Here is a 12,164-nt window from a genome sequence, read left to right as displayed (position 1 = left end):
ACTGTCAGGCCGAAAAGCCGTATCGTGGTCAGCTCCTCAGCTCATTAGCTCCAGTATGTGCTTGGAATAACAATACGTACTCCTAATGGATGCGCGTGCATTACATACATCGAGTTGCATGGGGCGTGTGTAATTATTGAGCTTTTGTTGTTAAATCCGCATATGGTATGCCTTTCACTGAAATGTATTAACCCTGTAGAAGCTACTCAGAGCTACCTATAGCTACACATAGCTTACAGCTACCCGGGTTCACGCGCTGCTGTTACATACGTGTGATTGTATACTGCACAGTCGCCACAAATTGCTGGAACCCGTTAGGCGAACACATTATCTCTGATATTATGTATTTTGGATAGAAACAATTATTACAGTACATATGTTTCTACTGAAGAGAGCCAAAGTCTGACTGATTACACAGCGCAATTTAGAAAGTGGTCAAATGTTACATATGTCATATTTGGGATTACACTTTCTTAGGAAAGTAAAAATCATAGTCCTTTTTGAGGTGAGGTTGGGTGGGGGTTGAGTCTCGCGGTGGTTGGGCGGGTTAAGCGTCTGACTTTGTGTGCTGGCGATTAGATGCCTGACTCTGAGGGTGCGTGTTCGAATCCAAGATAGGACTCAACCAAAAGAAAAAAAGTACTTAACATTTGTACTTTCCTCAGAAAGTGTAATCCCAAATATGGCATATGTTAAGACGTCTGATTGGAAATTAGCATTGCTTCAGTGAAGGGTTTTAAATCACAGATAGGGCTAGGCTGAGGGGCCAATAATTATTATCGCTCGGGGACTGTGAGCTAGATTTGGTACAAGGTTGTGGAGGAACGTGCGTCATCACATACGGCCTGAAAACCAACGCGAAGACATGTCACAAACATTACTTACACCTTGGAACATCGCTGTGTTTTCATCACATGCATGGTACTTGTGAAAAACAGACTGAGACTTCCGAATTTTAGAAAAAGGGATATTTCACTGCAGAGCGAGTGACTGTCCCACTCTGTGTTGTGTTCAGTGTATGAATTTGTTTTTGTTCGTCTGTACTTTAGGGAGGGGGCCCCCAAACCATAAGATCGTTTGATGGCTTTTATTATTAGTGCTGACTTTATTTAACAATGATAATAGGTACAAAGATAGTATCTTATACAGATGTGTGTTGTCTTGATGTACCGAACTATGTCTTATCACTATGCCTGAACAAAGAAGTGAACAACATATGTCATATTTGGGATTTCACTTTGTTGGTAAAGTACAAACTCTAGTACTTTTTTCGGTTGAGTCCCATTCGGGATTCGAACCCGCACCCTCAGAGTCAGGCACCTAATCGCCAGCACACAAAGTCAGCCGCCTAGCCCGCTCAGCCACCGCGACTTTACCAAGAAAGTGAAATCCCAAATATGACATATGTTGCATTTGACCACTTTCTAAATGGCATCGTGTAATCAAAGAAGTGAACAGTCTTTAGTTTGCAGTTTGAAGTTTGGATTTCGTTAATCGAATTTCCTCTGATTAATCAATTTGAAATTTGATTGAGCAAAATTGGAAGCATATAAAAAAATAATATTTCACTTGTCTAGTGAAATATGATGAGTCATCAAGTGACGTGACAAACGTCCTATTTTCAATCATAGCTACGACGCTTGTGAAAATATCCCATGACACATCATATTTCACTAGGCACATTAAATAGCCTCTATATAGCCTCTATATAGCCTCTATATAGCCTTGTATAGCATTTGCTACAACCTTTGTTTCTCTTTGTGATATATAGCTAAAATACAATAAAAGGGAATGGTGCTTTGGTAATGTTTACCGTTTTACGCTGTGACGTCTTCGAGCGCTAGGGACGGGCTCGATTCCTCACATGGGTACATTGCGTAAAGCCCATTTCTGGTACCTCCCGTCGTAACATTGCTGGGGTATTGCCAGAAGTGGCGAAAAATCACATTCACTACCTCCCTACCTTCGCTTGCCATGTAACACGTGGGATATATATCTGTTAAAGCATATGTGTGCTTTTTAACCCCTGGGAGTGTTCTGAAGACTGTATTATGGAGACACTCGGCAGATATTTTGTTGTATGCAGTTTGGATACACCCGATATTCATTCTGAACGTTGAAGGATTGATACTGTTCTGATACGAGTATTTACGACTAGCTATGATACGCAAACTAACTTCTCTCTATGACATTCGGATCAAATGGAGCTATGATACCAGGAAAGACGAATAGCTATGTAACAGAAAGACTACTAGCTATGACACCCGTCATCACTTGGCTGACGACCATGTGCAGAACCAGAGATACAGGGTAGCAGTTTACACAACACTATTGATTGACCTGACATATACAGTAGTGTATCACACTGCATCATCGATGAATATATCTGACACGACTCAACGTGAAAAACATTCAGGTATCATGCATATCACCTTCAAATCAAACACTGCCTGGGCCAACCCCACCTGATATTCGGTGAGTTAATAGTGAGTGAATTTGTGACACGCCAAACTCCATAGCGCTACAAGTGAAGTTATTTGGATAACGGTCTAGACAAAGCACTTCCTAAATAAAAACGTTATGAGGAGAGTTTTGAAATAGACAAGGCTTGGGACTGTTTTGAGATCTTCTGGCAGAGAATTCCTTAGAACAGCTGATTGGTAGGCAAATAATCTGAATCCAAATCGTTTCAGTATGTATCCAGGCAATGTTAAACGTTCGGCCTTTGTTAACAAGAGGCTATATATGTATACATAACGCAAGTGATCATGAGCTGTGTCGTGATCCGGCCTGATTAATGTGCCCTAATCTCAGGGCCGTTATGACAAGTGGGTTAAATACGTAATGGCATATCTAAACGCTAGTATCAGACAACAGGCAGTTCAAATAAATAGGAAATAAAAGATTGAATACTTGTGTGTTAGGACAGACAAGGAAGCCTTTGGTATGAAGAAACGCTTGGAAATGTGCTACCTGGTCGTGCATACGTCACATAGATTGATTTCACTCACGAAGTGATCCGGATAGGATTTAGAAAAGCACATCTGGTATGCATATTATACTGAACAGCAAAATAAACGCAGCTCTGTTTTTGTCAAGATTTTAAATAGAAGACAATAAACATGAACGTATACTTTTATGAGATTTCATATCTTTTTTCGAAACTTGCGTTTCTTTTCCTGTCAGTATAGAATGACATAAAAATATTAGCGCCTGATACAGATGGAGAGTCCAGATCATTTGCCTCTGACCTAGACAGGGAACCTTTAACTGTAGCCATCGCTCAGCCTGTAGAGTTTGGGGCAAATGCTTGTTCTTTATGGTGAATGGTAGAGAAAGAAGACATACCTTTCTGACAATTGTTTCTGCCACCCTATCACAGCGGCCGCCTTACGTGCCTACGTCAATCATATTATTGACGTAATCAATCATAAGACAATCGACAACTGATTACAATGTACGTGTGATAAAAGCAGAGATAGGAATCTGCCAATATCTCGACAATTTGCTGTGTGACCAATAGTGTTAAGATGCCCAATCTGCATGTCATATTTCAATCTATAAATACCAGCTTAGTTTGCTATAAAAAAAAGTCGCCTTACTCACATATACATTGATTGTATGTTAATTTAGTATGTATAGGACGTTGCCAACGAAACTGACAACATACCTCGAGTGTCCATACACACATATGGTGTGTGGAGATAAAGTTACCGCGTGCCTGAGCGTAGCATGAATACTACATATGAATTAAATATACAGTTGATAGGGACACATAACACTGCCCGTTTTGTACGTTTGTATTTCATTTGATCAAAGAAATGCTTTTCATCTTAGTATAAAAAGTGATGAGTGGTTGCTCTATATTCAGTATTTACATAATGCCACGCATATATAGCAGGATCTGTACAACTGACGTAAGCACTGGACTTGCCGTGAGGACTAACGAGTGGTATAATAGGCTTATGTGTATACCGATATTGACATGTCGACACTGCAGTTCGCTTGATGTAATGCGTTACAAGGCAGCTCTTAGTTGACACTGACAGCACTTGAACTCAAGAGTGATGTTATATACACGTTGTAGCATGATCGGCGACAAACACATGATGTATAACAGTGTTACAAGATGGATATGGGGTGTTTGTGTCAAGGCTAATGAAGATCGCACAATCATCCGTCTCTGCAGACAGTTATGCTATTGCTGGAGGTTGTTAAGCACATGGGCACATTTGATTCCATGACATCAGTAATATTTTAAAGTCTTCTTGAAATATTACATGCACCAGCACTTAGGCGACACGCGTTGAATGACGGCTGTATTACATTTCACCGCTGTTTACATAAACCATGCCATGAGCTGTATATTACACCACGAAATGTACACCCCCCCTGGTGGAAGATGAATGACATGAAATGTGTGTCATCTTGATCTTAAAACATGCAAGCCCAGTACGGATATAATACCTTCCCGTTAGAAGTGACATTAGATTATGGTAAACTTGACACAGCACTGGGCGTTTTCAGCTGAAAATAAAGAACAACGTAACATCGACCTACCTTTCGGGGTAACTTCCCATTCACATTAGATGAAGTTGACAAATCCTCATTTTCTTCAATTACGGTTTCCATGGTAACTGATTTGAGGTGACAAGAGAAAGTACGCTTCCTGTTTGTGCACTGTCTATCTTGATACAGTCTGTTCACATCTCCTCTCTCACCTGTAATTAAAGGGACGCCACAGGTAACACGACGCCAAACAGTATCCAGGTATATCGGATGACGAGAGAAAAATCCAGTACGTAAAAAACCTTCTGTTTGTCCAACGAGTGGAATGTAAAGCACACTCAACTCCAGTACAAGTTAAATGAAGGTCTGCTTCATAACTCGACAAATATTTCACAGGTAGCTGCGACACACAGGTAGATGTATCTGACTGGTTGACAGTCACGCGAACTACTCACTAAGTCAGCAACAAGCACGCAGTCGTACCCCTATAGCGTAACAGGGGCACAATTGCCTGTAGCTCAAAGACCTGGTATGATCGATCCAGTTTGAATGACAGTCAGAGGGCTTTGTGAGCTCGCGACTCTCGGCAATCCACGTGACACTGGTACGGCTATTCGACGCACGTCGGGACTGACGAAGTTAGCTCTCGAGAAGTATGCCCGCCACCGGTCAGTTAGTTTCTGCTGGGACGTTGTGAGATGCCCACTGGCTGGACAGGGGCAGCTACACTAACTGTTCACTTCCAAAGTTAGTGCCTCGGCTTGTAAGATGGCAAGGGTGATATATTAGCCGATTTGGTGGGGACCGTATCAAATGTTACGGCTTTCATATTGCTCATAATAGTCTAATTGGAAGACTTATTTGACAGGGGCACCTTTGAAACTCATGGTCATATACCATCTATTTGTTTCAACACTTATCGACATAAATGTATTGAAGTGTGATAATTGATTCGTAAAGAACGTTTAATATTTGGGGGATGTTCCCTTTGAACGTGATAATTCTAATCACAAACTAGATAAACAAGCGATATGAAGCGCGATCTTGTGTGAAAAGTGTTGACTTTTGAATAAAGATCACAATACAGGAGAGGTGAGTTGTGTCAAGGTCAAGTATGATAAACATAACAGTGATATGCTAGTACTATTGGTATCCACCGCTTCAAGGAAATAGTTCACACACACAGATGCTGGAAGGGGAATGCACTCGTCATCGTCCCCGCCACAGTCGTCACTGCTGTTATACGATGCAATTAGGATGCCGCCTATTACGGGTATTACGCGAATCTGATCGAGTTAGTTTCATGGCTAACTATTTCTTCTATACTGAATTTAGCAACATTAGGATGTAGATTCTATATTGAATTTAGCAACATTAGGATGTAGATTCTATATTGAATTTAGCAACATTAGGATGTAGATTCTATATTGAATTTAGCAACATTAGGATGTAGATTCTATATTGAATTTAGCAACATTAGGATGTAGATTCTATATTGAATTTAGCAACATTAGGATGTAGATTCTATACTGAATTTAGCAACATTAGGATGTAGATTCTATATTGAATTTAGCAACATTAGGATGTAGATTCTATATTGAATTTAGCAACATTAGGATGTAGATTCTATACTGAATTTAGCAACATTAGGATGTAGATTCTGATTCCAGTATGACCGTGGAAGTTGATTGATTCAATAAATCAGAAGATGTTTTCCATGATGTTTTAAGTGCGTGTATGGACACTGGATGTAAGATTGTCTTCCTTACTCACCAACTCCCAGAATGCCAATCCAAACACTGCGTAGGAAACGTTTGGACATACGTGGAGTTAACGTATACACTAGTTGCGTACATCGTAGGTTTGACCCGTACACGTCGGAGCAAATGTTCAGGACAATTTCAAATCCTAATTTAATTCAATGGTATAGAGGGATAGGAATGGCTGTGTGGTCTGTCGTTACAACAGAGAAACCCCATTCAGGTCACGTCTCACAGCCTTGCCAGTATTTTGCGCCGTGGCTCGATTGAGACACCTGGACATATAAGGGAGTCCCATATGGCATGTGTACCCGGACGTATATGACATGTCTGCCTGGACATGTAAGGGAGTCCTATGTGACATGTGTACCAGGGCATGTGGAAGATGCCCATGTAACACGTGTACCTGCACATGTGAGGGAGTCCCATGTGACATGTGCACCTTGACATGTGAGGCAGACTCCTGTGAAATAAGTCTAAACATGTGAGGGAGCCCCATGTGACATGTGTACCTGGACATGTCTCAGTGCCCCATGTGACATGTGTACCTGGACATGTCTCAGTGCCCCATGTGACATGTGTACCTGGACATGTCTCAGTGGCCCATGTGACATGTGTACCTGGACATGTCTCAGTGCCCCATGTGACATGTGTACCTGGACATGTCTCGGTGCCCCATGTGACATGTGTACCTGGACATGTCTCAGTGCCCCATGTGACATGTGTACCTGGACATATCTCAGTGCCCCATGTGACATGTGAACCTGGACATGTCTCAGTGCCCCATGTGACATGTGTACCTGGACATGTCTCAGTGGCCCATGTGACATGTGTACCTGGACATGTGAAGGAGTCCCATGTGACATGTGTACGTGGACATGTGTGTGAGTCCCATGTGACAGGTGTACCTGGACATGTCAGAGAGACCCGTGCGACTTGTGCACCTGGACATCTGGGACAGACGCATGTGACATGTGTACCTAGGCATGTGAGGGAGTCTCATATGACATGTGTGTTTGGACATGTAGGAGAAGCCCATATGGCATGTGTACCTGGATACGAAATACAAGCCTCATGTGACATGTGTTTCTGGAGGGAGGGACATTTATGTGAGATGTGTAGCTGGACATCGTATGAGAGGCCCATGTGATGTGATCACCTGGACATACGGGAGAGGCCCAAGTGACACGTGTACCTGCACATGTTAGGGGGAGCCCCATGTGACCTGTGTACCTGGATATGTGAGTGAATCGCCCTGTGACACGACAACATGAACATGTAATGGAATCGCTTGTGACAGGAGTACCTAGTGAAGCCCCTACCTCTCTTTGACACTAATACCTGAAACAGCCGTTTGACTCCTGTTACTGGCCTTGTCATACGTATTTCATCAATACTTTACTGACGGTCAAACATCTGCTCATTGAAATCAATAGTTATTAAACGAAGAGTTCTCCAAAACACACATGTTTTTACAATCATATTTATACCGGATGTTACAGACTATTCATAAATGGAGATTCGCTCCAAGGGTTCTTTCCTTCATTTGCTGGGGCGCGCTGGAATCAGAGAATGAAAGATAGATTGTCCCCAGGTGTGATCAGCATTTCAGTTCTGTGAGGTAATCCCAAATGGACATGGTGCAAACTGGTAACAGCTATTTATGACACACTTTATCAACTGTACATAGATTCTGAACTCCCAGAGTCTGATTCCCAGCAGATACTATTACGTGTGGAACGGCAATAGCAATTTAGATTTCAACACCACGCCTACTCTTGTGGTTGGGTACATTGGAAGAGAGCACCTGTTTGTCATCACACCTATACGGAACGCTGGAGCCATCTAGGCACCTTGATACCCTTAAGGTATGTAGGTACCTGCCTGTAATGACTCCTATGCAGAAACCTTAAGGTATGTAGGCAGCTGCCTGCAATGAACCCTATAAAATAAACCCTTAAGATATGCAGTCAACTACCTGTAATGAACCCTATTAAACAAACCCTCAAGATATGTAGGCAACTACCTGTAACGATCCTTATACATAACCCTCAAGGTATGTAGGCAACTACCTGTAATGACCCCTATACATAACCATCTATGTATGTAGGCAACTGTCTGTAATGACTCCTTAACACCAAAGGTAGTAGGCCTGTACATGTCTTTAATGAGTCCTATACGCAACGCTAAGGGTATCTAGGCCCCTGCCTGTAATGACTCCAAACCGTAACGCTAAGCATATCTAGTCCTCTACCTGTAATGATTGCTATACGTAACGCTAAGCGTATCTAGGCCCCTACCTGTAATAACTCGTATACGTAACGCTAAGCATATCTAGGCCCCTACCTGTGATGACTCCAATATGAAACACCAAGCATATCTAGACCCCTACCTGTACTGACTCCAATGTGCAACGCTAATCATATCTAGGCCCCCACCCGTAATGACTCCTATACGTAACGCTAAAACACCTACCTGTAATGACACCTTGTTTCACGCATCTTTCCTAAGAGACTGATTCCGCAAGGTGTGTATCATCAACAAGGAGGTGTCTCCCGTGAGCAGTCTGAATGAATGAATGTTGTTAGGGAAGAAATTTCCCATCTCTCATTGTCGGCAGCGGAAGTGACGGATGACATGGAAGACATTCACAGGTAGCAGAACATTTGTTTTGTGACACAGCCCATGACGGGATACATATAAATACAAGGCTAAGGTGAAGGTCTGGCTATATATTCCCATTTGGGCACCAGGGCATACTTAACAGACACAACAAATTAACTTTTCGGGATTGCTCGAAAGCCCAACACAACAGACCAAAGTCTAATTTCCCCCAAATCTGCAGAACCTACCAATACACAAGACCAAAGTCGGATTCCTTCCAAGTCTGGAGAGTCTACCAATACACTAGACCGAGGGCGGATCTCCCCCAAATCAGGAGAGATTCGCATCTGCCCACCCGCCAAAATCTAGAGAGCCTGCCAACACGATAGACCAATGTCGTATCTACCCCACCCCTCAATTCTGGAAATCTGGAATGCCTATCATCACATTAGACCAAAGTGTTGGTTAGTGAAACTGAGCCTCATTAAGGTGGCAGATGGAACTGAAACAGCTACATGTATTACCATTTAACATTCAGCTTACCGACGATTTCATCTGTTCTCCTGCGGCTCTACAGCCTATCTATACCACACTTACTTACTAACTTACTTACTAGGATGTCCAATGGCTCTACGAACTCATGTTCCATCATGTAACGTCTTATCTCAAGATAAACAAAAGAAAAACAGCAAATGGAGGTTGGTGTGATTTCGAACTTTAGAAACGATTAATTAACATATTATTCAACACAGTATTTGGTAGGAACGAATGAGTTTGTAACTATGCTGCAGTCATAGGAAAACTCTAGTATGAACAAGCACTAAACACAACCGAACGACCCTAGATTACATCATCTGACCTGTTTACTTAAAATTGTTATCCGACAGTCTCAACAAGGCCGAAACTGTCAATAAAGCAACTGAAACTAAACTGAGGGTTTCTTTGAAATTCCAAGTGTGAGAAATTGAGAATGGTATGACAACAGTAATATTTACTGTGTTTTCCGGATTCAGATTACGGAAGTGACATTTTCCCTGTATATAGCAGAAAGCGCTAGTATAATCGACAATACCCTCAGAATAGAAGCGGGAAGCACAATGTTACAAACCCATTCTGCCTCAGTAGACTGATTATCAACAGTAATGGTTGATTAAAGACGGCGTTACGGCAGGCCAGGTCAGCTGTACTAACAGCGTCATACTTTCATCAGACCAAAAGAACTTTTAAAAATTTATAGCAGCAGTTTATCGGCAATAGTTAGAGTGAAGCACTTGTTTTACAAAATTGAACTGACATCACAATCGTGTCATCCTTTGAACTTTGCCCCATAAATAAATGAACTATTTTATTACCAACACGGTGAAACATAACCAGTGTCACATATAGAGATTGCTAAACAATGTCATGTGTAATACCATACTTAGGAAACGAATGAAACAGGACATCGTTTAGTATTGTATTTATTACTGTCACAACATTAGCAAAATAGTATTAAGCAAAGTACTCCTTTCCTAAGAATTCAACGTGTGTGATGACTCTTAGCTTTCCACGAGTCGAGCAAGGTCTGCTCTTATTGTCACAGAGGTATTAGCATTGTGACGTCATAACTGTAAACTACTTTGACGTCATCCGTGCGACATCACGAGATGTTAATAATAGCATTGCAAACTTATTAAACAGTGGTATTTTCAACTGGTGAGTAATAGATAAAGAATGCTATATTGTGTCCCGTGTAATACCATATTTATGAAATTAGTGAATGGTTTGGTATCCCATGAGCGAAAACGACTTTCATAAATATGGTATTACACGGAACATTGTTAGCATTTTATATATTACTCACCCAACATTAGCAAAATAATATGGGGCAAAGTACTTCTTTGACACGAATTCAACGAGTGTGATGACACTCAGCTTTTCAGCAGGTCTGATATTTAGTAATGTGTAGTAACTTTGTAAAATTATTAAACAGTGATAGCTTCAACGAGGGAGTAATAAATATCATATTTACACATGTACACATGACCTTTGCCACTAAATTGTATATTGTCTTATATTCTGCTTTGCACAGGCTTACCTGTTTCTACAGTCTATTCCATTGTAATGAACACACCGATACATCATCAAAGCCACATAAAGTTATTTTCAAGAAGGCTAACGAGGTCATTGGCACGATTATGTCTTTGGTAGGTATTGCTCAAATAAATAAAACATGCATACAAAGCGTGACTTGTGTTAATGTGTGAATGACACACTTACATCAGAATTTCAGAATTACATTCCACCAATTTCCTGATTTACACAGACATATATTGTTTACATGAGTGTCGAAATGGACTGTTCCTTGGGTTATATCAATGCACGTGAAATCGATACGAAGAAAAACCTTTAAAGACATAGCTAGAGACACCTGAGTAAATTAAGAAATTGTCATCTCTATAAATGAATCACTGGTGAAGAATGGAAGAAACTTGGTCCTACATACTGCTTCTGTTTTATGGCCGATGGTAAGGAGTCATCGAAAGATTACTAGTTCCCTGGTCCTTGCTTATTTGCAAAAGTCATGTGAGTCATTCCCCTTTAAAGAAATTCACCAGTCCCTTTACTGAGTCCAATTCGTTTCATGGAAAAAGAAAAAAATAAAAAAATTCAGAACTCTGTAAACACCAAAAGGCACACTTCAGGACTTGGGTACTACTTGCTCACGTATGCAAAGTTTCAAATAGATATATGTATAATGAACGGGTTCGTTATGAAACATGCCTCTCGAACCGATTGCATCAAAACAGCCGGGTCCCTGGCTAAGTTCCACGAAATGCTTACGGGTGCTACTAAAATGGATTGGATTTTCCCATTCTGCAATTGGAAATGATGCTCTGAACTAGTACAAGTGTGGTGCAAAAGGTGGAATTCTTTATTTTTTTATTTGAATGTTTATCAACGTTTTCCACCATTAAAAACACAATGTGTTTACATTGGATATTCATAGAAAACATTAACTTTGGAGTAAAACGGGACAATTATTTAGGATTACTCACATGGTCAGGTGGCTACTAGTTTTGCTAGAGCTATATTCATCGGTCATTTGCAATTGCAAAAATACAAAAAGATTATGTATCATTGCTTTAAGTTCATTCCGAATAATCCACGCGCATACCATAGAGAGAAATGTCCGCCTCCAACCAAAAAAGTCCAAATGCAAATGTGCTTTAGACAAACAATTATAGATAGAAAACCGTAAGCGAAAATATCCAGTCTCGAGTAAAAAGGTCGAGTATCGGTGGCAAAAAT

At 41.0% G+C, this 12,164-nt stretch overlaps 1 protein-coding gene across 1 annotated transcript in view; it reads right to left on the bottom strand.

The window, feature by feature from the left end:
• Positions 1–4,717, bottom strand: part of LOC137278606 (high affinity cAMP-specific and IBMX-insensitive 3',5'-cyclic phosphodiesterase 8B-like) — a 182,851-nt gene extending 178,134 nt beyond the window's left edge. Inside the window, exon 1 of the mRNA XM_067811074.1 lies at positions 4,561–4,717. Coding sequence (XP_067667175.1) covers positions 4,561–4,632 — 72 coding nt within the window. The 5' untranslated portion in view covers positions 4,633–4,717. The remainder of the gene's footprint in view (positions 1–4,560) is intronic.
• Positions 4,718–12,164: the final 7,447 nt, after the last annotated feature.

The sequence above is a fragment of the Haliotis asinina genome, chromosome 3, assembly GCF_037392515.1.
Source record: "Haliotis asinina isolate JCU_RB_2024 chromosome 3, JCU_Hal_asi_v2, whole genome shotgun sequence".
In the NCBI taxonomy this organism is placed as follows: Eukaryota; Metazoa; Mollusca; class Gastropoda; order Lepetellida; family Haliotidae; genus Haliotis; species Haliotis asinina.
This window is presented reverse-complemented; position numbering and strand designations above follow the sequence as displayed.